General features: G+C 45.3%; 1 protein-coding gene across 3 annotated transcripts in view; it reads left to right on the top strand.

Annotated features, from left to right (window-relative positions):
• The window catches only part of EXT2 (exostosin glycosyltransferase 2), a 132,439-nt gene that overhangs the window by 30,791 nt on the left and 85,421 nt on the right, over positions 1-16,227 (top strand). For all 3 annotated transcript variants that reach the window (XM_028111209.2, XM_028111207.2, XM_028111208.2), the window contains one exon: positions 1,913-2,006. In XM_028111209.2, the coding sequence (XP_027967010.2) occupies positions 1,913-2,006 (94 nt within the window). The remainder of the gene's footprint in view (positions 1-1,912; positions 2,007-16,227) is intronic.

Raw genomic sequence — 16,227 nt, 5'->3', positions numbered from 1 at the left:
CTCTCAAGCTTGACTCTGCCTCAGATACTTAATTATTTTCTCCTCTCCCACCTGTTCTGATATTTCTATTCGTGTCTGATCACCATAGGTATTTGAACAATGCAAGTAGCATTCATTCTTCTGTACATTGATTCATCTCATAGTTATTGGAAAGTCTCCTGTGAATAATGCAGTCTCTGCTCTTAAGGAGGCTGGGGTCTAGTGGGAAACAAACCAAGCATTCTAATAATGTGTGGTAAGTGCCTTGTAGATGCCTGCACAGGGGGCGGTGGAAGCCCAGCACAGAGGGGGAGCCTCATTTGGCCTGAAAGACGAGGCTGTGTAATTCTTTTTATCTTAGAGAAGTGCTGAGCCACCTCCAGTCATTTAAGCATCCATGGAGACATTTGTTGAGGGCCCTTTATTTGTGAGGTACCATTAGGTATGGGGATACAAAGATGATCGGTCAGACCTTGCCTCCAGGAAGCCCCTAGCCTGCGGGTGGAGGACAGACAGGTGAACCAGCAATGACTGGCTACTGCGATGAGATCAGCCGGGCTGGGCGGGTTGGTGGGAGAAGCGTGAGGAGGCGGCGCACACCATTGCCGGCAGTGGAGTTGGTGAGGGCTTCGTGGAGGCAGTGACCCTGAGCCACGGCTGGAAAGATATTCCTGTGAGAATCCAGACCGGCTTGGGTAGTTGTCATTATGGGTAAGTGGTGGAAGGGCTCTGGATTTGGAGCCAGAAGGCCCGGGTTCAGGTAACCAGCTCTGTCACTGGCTAGCTTTGTGATCTTGCCAAATCGTTTCTTTCTTTGAGCCTCAGTTTTCCCATCTGTACAGTAGAAATTGTGCACTTATTTAGCAAATATTCACTAAGTGCCAACTCTGTGTGCTAGACAATGTACCAGGTGCTCAGGGGGTGCTGGGGAGTGGAACCAGGCGTGGTTTCCATCCTAACAGAGTAGTCTTGCTGGGGAGCGGGTTTCAGATTTTAATAAGTTAATTGGTACAAATAAAATGGGAAACCCTGCTAAATGCCCTGACGGGTGGGTGGTTGCTGAGCCCTCTGTCTCCCTCACCCATGTGTCTGACCTGCGGGCAAGTCCTCACCACTTTCCTCGGCTCTTCCACTGTATTTTGCGACCGTCTCCAGCTGTTCTGCTCCTGTTTTCTGCAGTTTCTTCCAACACATTAGGCAGAATGACCCCATTGGAACGTAATCAGATCATGCCAGGTCTGCCTAAAACCTTCTAATGGCTTTCTGTCTCAGTTAAAGCCGAGTCCTTACCACAGCCTACCACAGCCTGCAAGGCTCCGTGCGCTTGCTGTTCCCCCGCATCCCCTGTTTATCTCCTGGTTTTCTCCATCTTTGTTACTCCAGCCACGCCGGCCTCCGTGCTATTGCCAGAACATTCTCAGCATGCTGCTTCCTCAGGGCCTTCTGCCTAGAACGCTCTCCCGCAGGTGTTCTCATGGTGCTTAGCCCCGGCCCTTGTCTGATTCAGTCGCTGTTGTAATCCCAGCACCTGGCACGTGATAGAGGCTCCGTAAATACGTGCTGAGTGAGTGAATGGCTTTGAGTAGGGAGCTAAACGAGAAAAGTCCTTGTTCGTTCAGAGCGGGCAGTGAAGTTAAAGAGTATACCAGGGAGCAGGAAGTTCACACCCACAGGCCCCGTGGTGGACAGAGCATGGTTTGCTGGAGCACACGGGTGACGTGGAGGGAGGTGAGGAAACGCAGCAGGCCAGAGAACGAAGGCCTTTGAGAAGGGGGGCCCTGAGGAGAGGATGGGGAGCCACTCGCCGGAGGGAATGCAGGCTGAAGGAGGGTGTGGGTGTTGTTTCTGCTCAGGAGAACGCCCGGGACAGGTCTGTAGAGGTGCTTTGTGTAGAGCGCTGGGTGTATAGAAACTGTTTTGCTGTCTTCTCTAGAGCATCTGTGGTTGTGCCGGAAGAAAAGATACCCGATGTGTACGGTATTTTGCAGAGCATCCCCCAAAGACAGATTGAAGAAATGCAGCGGCAGGTAAGAGGCCAGGCAGCCCTGCTGGGTGGGAGGGGGTGACATGGGTGGTACAGAAGGGTGGCCTGCATGGTGGGGATACACATCGACAGGGCTGACTGAGTGAGCGGGGCTATTTCCTCCGCTAGATCGACTCACCAAACTGGAGAGAGGAAAGCAGACTCAGGTGAGTCGCATCAGATAAGGTTTGAGATAGTAACTATCAGAGATTTAAAAACTCTCCTGAGGTAAGCCTCTTATGTTTTAGGGTCATAGCATAGCAGTGTGTTCAGGATGTAGAGCCTTTCTGGATGGCTATTCCCACAGCAGGTGATAGTTGTCGTGACTAAGGCAGCTCAGGAAGAAGGGACATCTCAGGGTGATGCTTCTGAGTAGCTGTTGACCAGGAGAATGTTGTCATATTAGCTGGCCTAGGTTCCCGGTTCCAGCGGCCTCCCTCACTGAGCGGTGCTCCCTTTCCCCTGGAGCAGGTACCACACCCCTGCCTCACTGTCCGGTGTCTCTTCCACCTTCTGATACCCCTTCCCCTGGGCTGTTCTCCACGGTCTGCAGCATGCCACTTGGGGCCTCAGGTAGTCCTGCTTCTCTTTCTTTTCTCTTGCCAGAGAGAAATTTAGTTGGGCCGAAATGTTAATAAGCAAGATAAAAAAAAAAAAAAACTACGCCACATTGGTACTATGCTTGCTGTTTTTTTTTTAGTAGATTCTTAAGGTTTTTATTTTTGTCAAAATTATCATTGTAGGAGATGAGCAGGAGAAAGGGTTGGAGGGTTCTCAGCATTAAGTCCCTCATCTTTGCCCCCACTTGGGGTTCCGCAGCGGACGGCCTCGGGTTTTTCTCAGGTGATTTTCCTCAGCGGCTGCTTGGGCCCAGAGAGTCAGCCCCCACGTCTCGTTCTGCTTTTCAGCTTCTGCATTTTGTTGCTTCAGCTCGTCTCCCATCTTCTTGATCTTAGAGTGACTATGCCTTCATTTTTAAAAATTTGTCATAATTGTCATTTTAGGGTTTTAGGAAGCAGGGAGAATTAGCGGACGTGTGGATCCACCACTTTCTTACTTTAAACCACGGAGATGGCCGTGTCATGCAGTACCGGCCGTGCAGGCGCTGACCTCAGACTGCCTGTGCCCATGCCGTCTCGGCCGGGCACCGACTACCCGTGGCCAAGGCTTTGCCTTCTCTGGACCTCAGTGACCTCATTGGTAACACATGTGGGCGTTGTGATTGGGGAGAACAAATCACGGGGGCGCCTGGGTGGCTCAGTTGGTTAAGTGCCTGACTTTGCCTCAGGTCATGGCCCAGGGTCCTGGGATCGAGCCCCTTGTCCGGCTCCCTGCTCAGCGGGGCATCTGCTTCTCCCTCTCTGTGCTGTCGTCCTCTCCCTCTGTGCGCACGCTCGCTCTCTCTCTCTCTCTCTCTCTCTCTCTCTCTCAAATAAAATCTTAAAAACAAAACAAATCCCTGTTGGATTTTAGCCTCCATTGTTTTTTTCAGGGCTCTTTGTGTTCATTTTAAGTGTTTGGGCTTCTCAGTCATCACTTCACCACTCAACTCATCTGAGTTTCAGTCAGTTAGAAAATCTGTCTGGAGATCTCTAGATTCTTCATCTCAACCTATGGTTCTTACAAGTCGTATAGAAGAAAATGTTCCTTTTCACAGAAATGTTCCTTTTCACAGAAGAGTCCTGGTGTGTGAGCTCTGGGTGTTTCTTTTATGGCATCTTGATTTATTAACTAAGTAGGGAGTCATCTGCCAAATCAGATACCATCTTAAGATTCCAGTCTGACAAGGCTAAGTAAAAACCCAGCACCATCCTGTAGGGAAAAAGAATCATTGGGTTTTCGGAGCCAAGCTCCCACGCTAGCTTATGGAACACCACTGTTGCCCAGAGCAGGCTGGGGAACCATGGGGCTGAGGTAGGCGCAGCTGGTCATTTCTGAGCCCGGGCTCCGAATTGTAGAACTGTTGAGATAGAATGAATAGAGGTCATTAAAAATAGAGTACTTTGAGGTTATTTGGGTTCAAAGAGATATACTTGGAGTCAAAAGACTTGGATATGAGCCCAGTCTCTGTCCTCTGAGTTATACGACAGTGATAAGTCACCAAAGCTCACTGGGCTTTCATTTCCACCTTGATGAAATGACGGGGATGGCTAGATCCTTTTTCATGCTCCATTCAGCTGTTTAAAACGTCTGTGAACCTCTTGTTCTTAGCAAGAATATCACCGTCCTTGACAATATGAATGGCCCAGTGGCCATCTCTTCTCTGCTGCACGCCTCTAGGCCCGAGGGCCAGTCACTTCTTCGGGTGGTGAGTGCCCCACATTGTGTCAACTTGGACAGAAAGGCAGTCTTGGCACTTCCCTCCCTCCTTTTCCAAGTCTTCCTTTGGCTTTCTTGTGTGCCTTTTCTCTACTGCTTTCAGACCTTCTAAAGCAGTCCACTGCAATGCCTCGTGGAGTCCTGCTCCCCTTTCCCTGAATATTCTGTATGCCCAAAATGACCTCTTCTCCCAATCTCAGATTTCTAGACTGATCTCAACCAAAAGTGAGATTACCTGGTTGAACTAATTCCCACAGAGGTATAAGGATGACCAGGTTCAGCTGATAGATGCCAATAGCACACCCTTTTCCCAAGGTGTGATAACCAGAAAAGTCCCTAGATATTGTTAACTGTCCGGTTTTGGGGCAACATTGCTTTGATTGGGAACCACCGTCCTATTGATAGTGAAGTTCTCTTCTAAGATTAGAGAGAGTTTTTTTGTTCTATAGGATTCTTTGCAGAATCTGCTTATCATTTTGCCCTTTGGTTAACCCATCGATTTAACCTGACCTTGGCAGGAGTGGCTGAAAAAATAGTACACACTTGGTTCTGGAAAGTTTTTACACCTTAGTGAATTCTCTTTAGGGGGGTCAGATTTGGATCTTTTTGTAAGACAGGTATAAACTTCTAGGGAAATCCTGTTGTATCAGTAGTTGGTGCCTTAGAGCCCCTGGTTGATAGGTCAGAATGAGCTGAGCCTGAGCAACAGTCAAATTTCTTGCTCAGTGGCTGAAAACTAGCTTGAGAAGCTGCAGGGACGATTGCAGCCAGCAGAGGTCTCCATCCACTTTTAAGTGACTCCTTTTCCTTTGGACCCTGTCAGTGTTTCCAAGAAATCCGAAGGTGCTTCTTACTGGCATTGTCCTCGTAGTCAGTCTCCAGAGACTATTTCTTTCAGATGAGGAAGAAATAGTGCTGAGCACAGGATTTTTGCTGTCTGTAGATGGAAGAGAGCTATGTTTCTGAATTGACCCCAGTGGAGTGGGGGTGCAATCTTGGTGATGGAAATACTGTAGTGACATTTTGCAGCTTAGAGCTCGGGATGAGGGAGGCTGCAGTGTGACTGGTGAGGACCCCGGTGAAAGTCTTCATCATGACTTGAGCAGTAGGATACACCAAGGGAGAGAGACTTTGCCTGACAAGGAAAAGTAGGTAAATTTGCCTCCTGACCTTAGACGTGATGTCGAAGCAGCCCTAAAGTTAAGTACAAGGCTAGAGCCTAAAGACAGTAAGTTATCTACTCCTCAAAGCTGACGAGAATATTGGACAAGCTGGGGGTGGGGAGAGCTTAAAAGTTTTCTTTGTGGGTAAATTAAAAACCAGTTCCTTCAATTAGTAGAGGGTGAGAGTTAACAGTATAAAGCCAACTTATCACTTGCCCTTATATCATCCCACGAGCTAAATTAACTAGTTAACTTAGTGAAGCCCTAATTAAGTGTTGTTTTTTCAAGGGTTTCGAGATAGCGCGAGATAGTAATAAATCTATGATCCCCACTCCAGAGGCCTAATCGTTACCTTGGCGATGTGTGGGTATAAGCACAGAGAAAGGTGGGAAAATCGTGCACATTTTCCAGAGTACATTAGGGATCTGAAATGGAAGGGAAAAGTTATGGGCTAAAGTTGTCAGGGGCAGATTTATTGGGGGGGTAGCACTTGAGGTAGGCCTTAAAGGTGGAGAGCCCTATCAACCACCTTTCTTACACTGGAAGACAGGAAGATATATGCAACTGAATATTCTTCTGTAGTCAGAAGGAACATTCGTATTCCTAGTCTCTCTTGAACGACAAAAGAAAGCAATCTAGGATCCTGGAAGGCTGGGTAGACATGGGACTGTATAGTTGGAAATGTTTGTGTGGATAGGGAGAAAGGCGTAAATGGATCCGCGGTTTATCTGTTGAGTGGAGTTTCCAAACATTCTTTTATTGGTCAGTGGCTCCACCAGCAGTGACCTCTAACCTCAGCCACACTAGGAGGTGGAAGTCAGGAGCCTGCCTTGCCTTTGAACTCTCCTTTGTACTCAATTGACTGGGAGCCTTTGAGGTGGCAGAAATAGTCAGCATCTTCTTTTCTCCCTGGCCTGTAAGCTTGGGTGAGTTAAAATAGTTTCTTTTCAGTCTGTTACACTGACCCATCTCAGTTTACCTTCATATTTTCCTGCTAAGCGTACTGAATATTTGTGCTGCTGAGGAGTACTTGAAGATATAATTGATTAGGAAAAAGACAAAACGCTTCTATTTAAGAAAATAAAACCCCAGGCATGTGGCACCCGCACCGACCAGGACTATAGTTAGGCTTCACTGTGATAAAGCAGAGAGCAGAACAAAACTCAAAAGAGCAAATGTGTGTGTGCATACCAGAGGTCGCGCACTTTGTCCGTGGGTCGGCCCCAAAATCGAGGCTTGTATTTTATTTTACTTACAGGTAATTTCAACACAGTGACTTACCCGGTTTTCATAGAGTAGTTTAAAAGTCACTAATTGGAGGGGCAGAAAGACTATAAGGAAGGGTCTCTGAGATGGGTCATCTGCCAGTTTGGCGTGAATAGCGAAGATGGAAAAGCTGTTTCAAAAATAAAACTCTCAGTACATTGGATATATGGCCGACAGCTTTGCAGGCTTCACTGTATCCTGGGTGCATCATTGTAAGACGGCAGAATTCCTCGATTCAGAGAAGTACGCGTTTGTTTGTTTTTCATATTTTGGCTTTCTGACATCCAAATGAGACTTGCCATCAGTTTGAACATTGAATGTGGTTTCTGTTTTTTCTCCTAAAGCTATTATTGATGAGTTGTCTTAAAATTGAGGAAGTACAGAAATTGCTATTCTTGGTGATGCCCTTGAATCTTTAAGTGAAGGTTTAAATTTTGTTCAGCACATACATATATTTTTAAAATAGTGGCTCTTAAAATAATATACATTATAAAGTTTTTATAATATACTTTTATAAAGTCTGTCCAAAATGTTTGTTTTTACAGACTCTTAAATACAGAGAACAAACTGATGTCAGCAGAGTGGTGGTGGGTGGGGGCATGGGGGAAATAGGTGAAGGGGATTAAGTACACTTATCATGATGAGCCCTGAGTAACGTGTAGAATTCTTGAATAACTGTATCGTACACCTGAAACTACTATAACACTGCATGTTAACTCCACTGGAATTAAAATAAAAAACTTAGTAAAAATGAAAAAAAAAGTTTTTATTTTTAAAAAGTGTTTCATGATTCAGTGAAAGGTGTAAACCCTCAGATGTCTAGAAACCTTGGCAGTCCCGTTCTCTGAAGATTCCCCGTGCGGGTGGCTTGTCTGTCCTGTCCATCGACAGTCCGTGTCCATTTCCCCCTCCCTGCCTCACACCGAGCACAAGGGTTTACCGAGCAAACTGTTTAAACAGAGTAGTGAGATAGGCAGGCAGACGGGTAATCTGAATGTTTTCATGTGAGGACACTGAGGATGAAGGCACGCAAAGTAATCCTCCCAAGACCGCACACCATGTGAGGGACAGACAGGGAGCACACTCTCTTTAGCTGCCCACAACTTTATTCAAATCACAGAGCTGTGTGGCCTGGATTGAGGCAAAAAAATCAGATGAACTTGCCAATAATTCAAGATGACTGATTATTGGATAGTCTTCCCAAAAAAGTGGTCGCTTGAGACATTTAGGGCTAGTTGGATGCATCGCTGGAAATATATTATGAAGAATATGGAAAATATTTCACTTCTGATTTCCAGAATTAATATTGTAATGTCTGTCATTTTTATCCCTCCACCTGTGAAATTGAAAATTTTTTAAATATACTTAAACTGAACTCTCACGGCTTTTTAAAAAATGCCAAATATTCCCTGCCTCCTTTTCTCCCCCCACTCTCTGGCCCCGACAAGTCACTCCAAGCTGTGTTTCCCGATCTCTGCTTTTTTTCATCCTTGCCCTTTCGTACTGCGTTGCTTCCCCAAAACACATTGACTGGATCCCTGCAGTTCTTCCTGTGAAACAGACAACCATGGTTCTGACACAAAGCTGGGCTCTTTGGCCTGTGGGAGAGCCATGGGGATTGAGTGGGATTGCTTTATGGGATATTCTGAATTTCATAATTTCTTTTCAATAGCACTGGATTCTCTGTGTTTGAGTTTTCCTGAATGTGTAAATCCATATTGCGAAAGAGATTGGTTAATGTATATTGTTTAAAGCAGGGTAAAATAAAGACTCATTTAATTGGAACTCTTAAGGAAGAGCATTTTTTATGTGTTCCACTTTTTTTTTTTCTCCCCCAACTTTAGTATTAAGAACCTTATTGGAAAAAGACCTTTGCCAAGTATCTGATGGGAAGCCAAGAAAAGCATTTTAATAGAACTGTCTCAGATTTATAGTACACCAGGGCCTGTAAATAAATTTTCCTGTCTTTAAGGTTTGCGCTGATTTGCAGTTACTTTGTATAGCTTCTGAGATTTAAGTCCTCACAGTCCAGATGGAGAGACCATAAAGCTGCTTTCCTTGGCAGCCCTGGCACACCTTGTCCACGGGCAAACAGAAGTGAGTCGTGGGTGGAACCTGGTCTGGAAATGCTCACCTATCTTATTACGGTGCTAGCTTTAATTAGTTCAGTGGCTTTTTCTAGAGCAGCCCACCTAACCTCCAAATGTACGAGAATTAGAGTCTTTAATTTCATAATGCAAACCCATCAAATAAATATGTATCAAGCACCTGCTCTATTCCTGGTATTATACAGGCATATTGAGGGAGACTTTTTTTTAAAAATCAGGGGGAACGACTCAGATCCTATCTTTAAGAAAGGCCCTGAGGCTGCTAGGGAGAGTACTTCCAGTAATACACCCACTACAGGGCCAGAAGTGCTGTCACTCAGTTGTGCTATGGAGAGTCATGAGTAGATCGGAGGTTAAGGGAATCTTCATGGCGGCTAGTGTTGGATAGGAAGATGGGATTCTCTGGGAGGGTACTGACCTCGTGGCTTCTGTGAGAAAGACTTGGCAGGTAGGATGGAGCACAACGAGCAAGGACTTCTGTTTTGTTTTAATTAATTTATTTGTCAGAGAGAGAGAGCACAAGCAGGGGGAGTGGCAGGCAGAGGGAGAAGCAGGCTTCCCGCTGAGCAAGGAGCAGGGTGGGGGACTCCATCCCAAGACCCTAGGACCATGACTTGAGCTGAAGGCAAACACTTAACTGACTGAGCCACTTAGGCGTCCCCTAGCAAGGACTTCGAATAGCAGCGGCCAAGAACTTTGTAGAGAAGTAGAAGGCAGGGAAGGTCAGTGACAAGAGGAGAGTAAGGAAATGATGGTTGGTGGAAGGGGAAGGCAGTGTTCATTAAGGAGATTGAGAAACAAAATCAAAGAAGGAACCTTCGAAACTGTTCAACCCTTTCCTCGTATTTTATAAATGACACATAAGCCCTAGAGGTCAGGTGATTTTTTTTTTTTTTTTTAAGATTCAATTTATTTATTTATTTGAGAGAGAGAGCGTGCATGTGTGCACACGAGCAGGGGGATTGGCAAGCAGAGGGAGAAGTGGGCGGGACTGGATCCCAGGACCCTGGGATTGTGACCTGAGCCGAAGGCAGATGCTTAACTGACTGAGCCACCCAGGCGCCCCAAGTTCAGGTGATCTCAAGTATGAAGTGTTAGGGCCAGGGTTGAGCCTGACTGGATCCCAGGTTTCCTAACTACCTGTCTGACTATTTTAGGTGGGGGTGGGGGAGCCCGGACATTGGGTACTGCAGTATTTTCCAGACCAAGGGTCATGATTCGTTAGTTAGATCATGAAGTCAATTCACTGGGTGATGACTGGCATTTTATTTTTTTTAAATGAAATTATATTTCATTTGATATCTGGTAATATTGATACCTGGTAATTGTATTTCATTTGATATCTGGTAATTATATTTCAATTGATATCTGGTAATCAGTTAAGAATATCAGCATATTGCCCAGTAAAGATAAATACTTCCAGAAACCTCTATTTCAGTTATATATGTGGATGAGCAATGAGCTCAGTATAAAATATATTCGTTTCTTAGTCCAGAAAGTTTGAAAAATGTTGGTAGTGGCAAGCACATGGGTTTTTGTTTTGTTTTGTTTTTATTTATTTGACAGAGAGAGACACAGCGAGAGAGGGAACACAAGCAGGGGGGAGTGGGAGAGGGAGAAGCAGGCTTCCCGCTGAGTGGGGAGCCCAACGTGGGGCTCGATCCCAGGATCCTGGGATTATGACCTGAGCCGAAGGCAGACGCTTAACGACTGAGCCACCCAGGCACCTGGGTTTTTGATTTGGGGAGACCTGAGTTCTAAATCCTAAACTGTGCCACAAATCCTCACCTGTGACTATGGGCCAATTACTTAACTTGTTGAAGCTTCCCTTTTCTTATTTCAGACCTGGGGCTAGTGACACTGTGGAGCAGTTGTATTGATTACATGAAATCATGAAAGCATCTGGGTTCTGGTCTGCCTGCTCCATGCTGGCAGTCATTTGGGATTGCTCTGCTTGGGTTTGGGTTTGAATATTGGAAGGAGCCTTCCGTTATGGAGTTTGGTCTTAAGGAACCACCGTGAGTTACCAACATGGATATATTATACATTTGCTTCTGGGCTTGGAAACTTGAAACAGAATTTATTCCTGTGGGTCTGGTGTACTTTCTACATCTTGGCATGGAAGGCAGTTCACCTCTCTGTTTTTCTGTTAGGATCCAAATGGCTGATTAAAATCAGTGGTTTTCGGGGCGCCTGGGTGGCTCGGTCCTTAAGCATCTGCCTTCGGCTCAGGTCATGATCCCAGGGTCCTGGGATCGAGCCCTGCATCGGGCTCCCTGCTCCGCGGGAAGCCTGCTTCTCCCTCTCCCACTCCCCCTGCTTGTGTTCCCTCTCTCTGTGTCTCTCTCTGTCAAATAAATAAATAAGTGGTTCTCTAGCTGGCCTTTAAAAAAAAAAAATTCATTGGCGCGTTTGGATAAAGCACTATTACTTTTTCTTCTTTCCAGTGAGAAAAAAATTTTGTACTGAGTTTTTTTTCCCTCTTCAGATGTGTTCTCTGCCAAATGATGATTTTACTCATTTTTTTGAACTGAAAAATTAAAAAAGAAATGAACTTGAAGAGAAGAGTTATGATCAGAATTGACGCTGGGGTGGTGAAGGGTTGAAGAACTTGAGTTCACTGGGTAAGAACTAAAAATAAAGGGAATTTTTATGAGCGTTTAAGAGGACCGGCCAGATAGCTTTTAGAAATAGCTGTTGTTCCCATCCCACTGAAAAGAGACTGAGTTCTGTTCTATTTCCCAGTACTTTCTGCCTCTTCCTTTTTCCTCTCCTCCTCCTGCTACCTCTGCCTCCCTCCCCCCATTCCTTTCTGGCCAGCTCCATCCCAGATTTAAAATCACGCTGGGGAGCGGGGACGGGAGCTTCATCCCCGAGATGATGTGGGCCAGGGGCTAAAACACTGCCATAAATCTGTAGCTCATTTTAATGCCACGTTAAACCAGTGTGAGCGGCTGGTTTCCGTGGCCCCTGCCCTGTTTCTTTATGGGCGTCTTTGGCTCTTCTTTCTAAAGAGGCCCCGCGGAGTCATTTTAAAGTTCTTATCAGTTTGCTGACAGCTATATGGGTCTTTCTGCCGAGTCCAGGAGCTCAGGCAGGCGTGTGAAACTTCTGATATTAAAATTGAAGAAAAATGCCAGGCAGGAGGGATTGGGTGGTGTGGCCGTGATTTGGAGGTCAAAGACTAGCGAGCTCATTAACCTGTGCAGGTCCAGAACCCTGCCCTTGGCCGGATGAGTCGGTCTGTTGGTGGAGGCAGCCATTTTATCCCTCTATTAGAAAGTGCCATTCCACGGGCAGTTTGTGCTTTTGAGCTTCGGCAAGTGAGTTGGGCAGCCCCGAAGGGCTAGGGGAGCCAGGCTTACCATGTACCTGTTTTCTAAAGGCCGCCCGACTGACTGGGCCTCTGCTCGCACGTCATTGTCCGCTCTGGCTTGCCGTGTCTTTGCCCACAGCATCACTTACCAAATTTAAAGGGACTCTCCTCAGTCTGCTTTGCTGCCCCTTTTAGACCAGATTGCTAACCCCCAGAGGATTGCTAATCCTCCCAGAGTGCTTCATGGAAACGCCAGGCCCTCTATAAATGTCAGCCTGCGATGCCTGGCCCTTTTTACCCTCTCACTTACAGAGAAGTGGACTGGAAGCTGCTCCTCCCTCTTCCCTACCACTTTTCCTTTCTTTCTTTGCTGGAAAACTCCCGCAGCAGACAGCTGAGGGGAAGGAAAAACCATTACCTGGATCAAGGCCAGCAGCTTGATGGGAGCTTCAGAATCTCTGGCATCTCCAGACCAGAATGTTTTTCCAGGCATTTCAAAAGGTGCACCCCTGCCCTCCTTCTCCTTTCAGCCTTGAGTTCCAGAGTGGATGGAATATGCCCTCAGGATGTGCTTTCTATCTGCCTGCTCTTCTCCTAACTGAAGCCTTTAGGAAGACATTAGTAGAGATAAGCAAAACCCAATGGATATGTATTTTTTTTAAGGATTTTATTTATTCATTTGAGAGAGAGAGAGAATGAGAGAGAGAAAGCACATGGGGGGGGAGGGTCAGAGGGAGAAACAGACTCCCTGCTGAGCAGGGAGCCTGATGCGGGACTCGATCCAGGGACTCCAGGATCATGACCTGAGCCGAAGGCAGTCGCCTAACCAACTGAGCCACCCAGGCGCCCCTGGATATGTATTTTTAAGTGCTGTGTACCGTTTTGGCACCAAACACGTTATTTTTCCCTTTTCAGATAGTTTTGGACATGAGCAGTTTTGCAAGTGTGTTCAATTTAAAATAGCCATTTAACTTGAGGTTGAGGCAAAAGCAAGGAATTTTTGTAGTTAGTCAAATTATATGGCTGTTGATCTAGGATTAATGATTTTCATTGAGTGAACAGTAAAAATATACTGGTTTGTTTTATTGCTCATGTAGCTCCTGTGGGGAGAGTAATTAGGTATAAAAACCAAACGAGCAATAAAACAAAATAAAATGTCCCAAACTCCAAAGCGGTAGAACTACTTTTTTATACATTTTTTGGGGGGACTAAATTGATATCTGGTAATCAGTTAAGAAGTTTAACAAACTGGATATTATTGTTTATGGTGTAATTTTAACAAACTTACTGAAAATATGTAAGTTATGAAACTAAGTTACATAAAAATAACTTGAGTGTATTGGAAGTTCTCCGTAAATACGTGATTATGAACAATCATTGCACAGCCTTTTCATGATGGGATGGTCAGTTTCCTCTTTGGGCGTTAGTTGGAGAGCTGTCTCTAGAGTTAACATGGGTTAATCCCTTTTAATGAGTCCCCAGTATGGGACATTACTTCAGGAAATGGCCTCTCTAATAAAAGTGTTAAATATTAATTTGCAGCCTATATAAGAATTGTCTGACTCTTTGGGGCTGGTTTCCCACAGAGTGGGACTATTTGGAAGCATTTCTGAGAAATAATTGCTCATTACGGGAAACCCAGTGCAGCTTTTGTAAATTTGTTATATACTTACAACATATCTAGGTTTGTTTACAAAACAATAACCTGTCAATTATCAAGTATTGTTATGTTTGGTAAAGAATTTACTGTATTCAGGATTTAAGTGATCCGTAGGATTTCTGTCTATAAATGTTAATATAAGTTATTATATATTTATGTATATGTATATTCTGTCTCCCTCAGCATTGTGGATGTTGAAAAGGATTTAGGGTTGCATAATGAGTTTTGGCCTGGCATAGTTTTTGGCTTTATAATAGCACAATTAATCTTATAATCCCATGCTGTTCTCCTTGGGAAGATTGTTGTAAGACTACAATCACATATATTTATTTCATGCTAAATCAGATCAGGATTGGTACAGATGTAGGTCCATGTGAACCATTTCTGGCAATATGGTTATCTCTGTCCTTGTAACTTAAGACTAATTTGTTATATTTCAAGGTGTACTTCCCATTTTGATGAGGACTTTAATAGGACAGCAGTTCGTTTGTGATCTTTCAGATTCTAATACTTTTCATTTAAATATTTCAGATATTTGAAGTACATATGTATATTGAAGTATTTTTAAATTTCAGGTTAATTTGAGCAGGTCTTGATGATCTTATTATGTATCAAAGATCTTTGAGTGTTTCTTTTTGTTCTAAGCTGGAGACTGAGGGTTGAGTTTAGCAGTGAGTGAGGCATTTTGGCATTTGACCAGAATGGGAAGACCTAGAAGCTGGCGACACGTCTGAATGACACGCTCATGGATTGTGGGGCAGTGTGTAGGGAGCAGTGGACCCGAGTGGCTTCCCTGGAGCCTCGAATAACCATAGATCCGTATTCCCCTCCACATCTCTGCCTAGCAAGTTGTAGGTAACTTTGAATATGATGCAACAGCAAGCATAATCTTTGGAAGTCTTTTTGGTATAACCTGCAGATTGGAAACTATAGAGTAGAAAGATTTTCACTGTTTCATCAGCTACCATAGTAATTTTTCACTGTGAGGTAAGGGAAGGATCTGAATTCCCGGTGGAGATTTTCAGACTTCACATACCTCTCCCACTCCCACTCAGTTCTTAACCGCTTTCTGGCATGGGGTGGTGGGGGGGGCGTGGAGGTGGGGAACAGGGACATGGATTTCTCTCGAGAGTCCCTGCTATGATGAACTTCAGCTACTCTTACGCAGGGGTGTATATCATCCTTCAGGTGAGAAGGGGCAGGAGGAAAAATTGAGGACTACCGACATAGCGAGTGTAGCTATTTCAAGCTTCCCCCCTGTTCAGAGTCCCAATTTGGAAAATGTACATTGGGGTTTCCATTCAGGATCAATAGGAGAGCTTGTCTTAATAACCCTTAATCAGAAGATGGAGCTTTCCAGCAGCAAGCGGCTTTAGAGGCCTCGTGCCCTGGTCAGGTGGAACAGTGATAAACAGCTTTGAACCCACACTCTTCTCAGTTTCTCTTTTTCTGGGAATGTGTTGGCACAGCGGAAGGACTCCCATGTGACCTGTCTGTTGAGTTAGTATCCACAGCCAAAAAAGAAGAACCCGCCAAAGAAGATCTCCCTAGTTTTCTCTAGTTGGATTGTCAGGATGTGGGGAACAGGACCGAGGGGAGATCACCGCCTGAAATAAGCCTTCACGTCTGTCCCCTCGGTCCCTTCGCATCCTGTCTTCGTGTGTGTCTTAATGAAAGGGGCAGGCCTTTCCAGTGCGCCTGGTTGGAGTGAGGCGTGCTTTACATTTGCCTTCTCTGATCCCACAAACTTACGTTTTAGCATAGCAGACACGGGAAATCTCACCCCAGGCAGATTCTTGTACAAGTAATTGGCCCGTGTTGCCTTCTTATTTATTTTTGGTGACAGCTCTTGATTAAAGTTTTCCAATCTACCTTTTAGCTGTTTTATGGAAGCAGCTGAGAGAGAGAACTGGTGAGCTGCTAATCATGAAAGAAGCTCCCTGATCTGACCTAGGGAATTAGGGATTCAGAGGTGTGGGTAGCTCAGCAGACTGGGCACAGCAGAAATGAATCTCTAGTCTCTTTGCTGAGAAGGTTTGACCAAGCACTGTTTTATTGGTCGGTGGCTCCTGCTTTAGTAACCTTTCACCCTTATGGCTCTTGGAGGTACAAGCCACTGGCCGGCCTTGCCTTTGAACTCCTCATGGCTCCCTGCCGCCTCAAAGGCTCCCAGTCAGAGGCTTGTGTTTTGCTTGGGATCACTCCTCGCAGCAGGGCGTCAGCAGTTGGGAAAACTGATCCACCCTTAGAACATTGATATATTTGAAGGTGATACCCCTGAGACTTGAAACCTATGGCTTTCTATTTCAGGAGCTGTCTGTCATACGTCAAGAGACATGACTCAGACTACCCCTTTTTCTTCCTGGATCCCTTCTTGTTTCCCATAGGATAGG

The sequence above is a fragment of the Eumetopias jubatus genome, unplaced genomic scaffold (genome assembly GCF_037043125.1).
Source record: "Eumetopias jubatus isolate StellerSeaLion01/CBP00866 unplaced genomic scaffold, mEumJub1_p1.0 scaffold_13, whole genome shotgun sequence".
Classification (NCBI taxonomy): domain Eukaryota; kingdom Metazoa; phylum Chordata; class Mammalia; order Carnivora; family Otariidae; genus Eumetopias; species Eumetopias jubatus.
The sequence above is the reverse complement of the archived record's forward strand: the minus strand, read 5'-3'. Positions and strand labels throughout refer to the sequence as shown.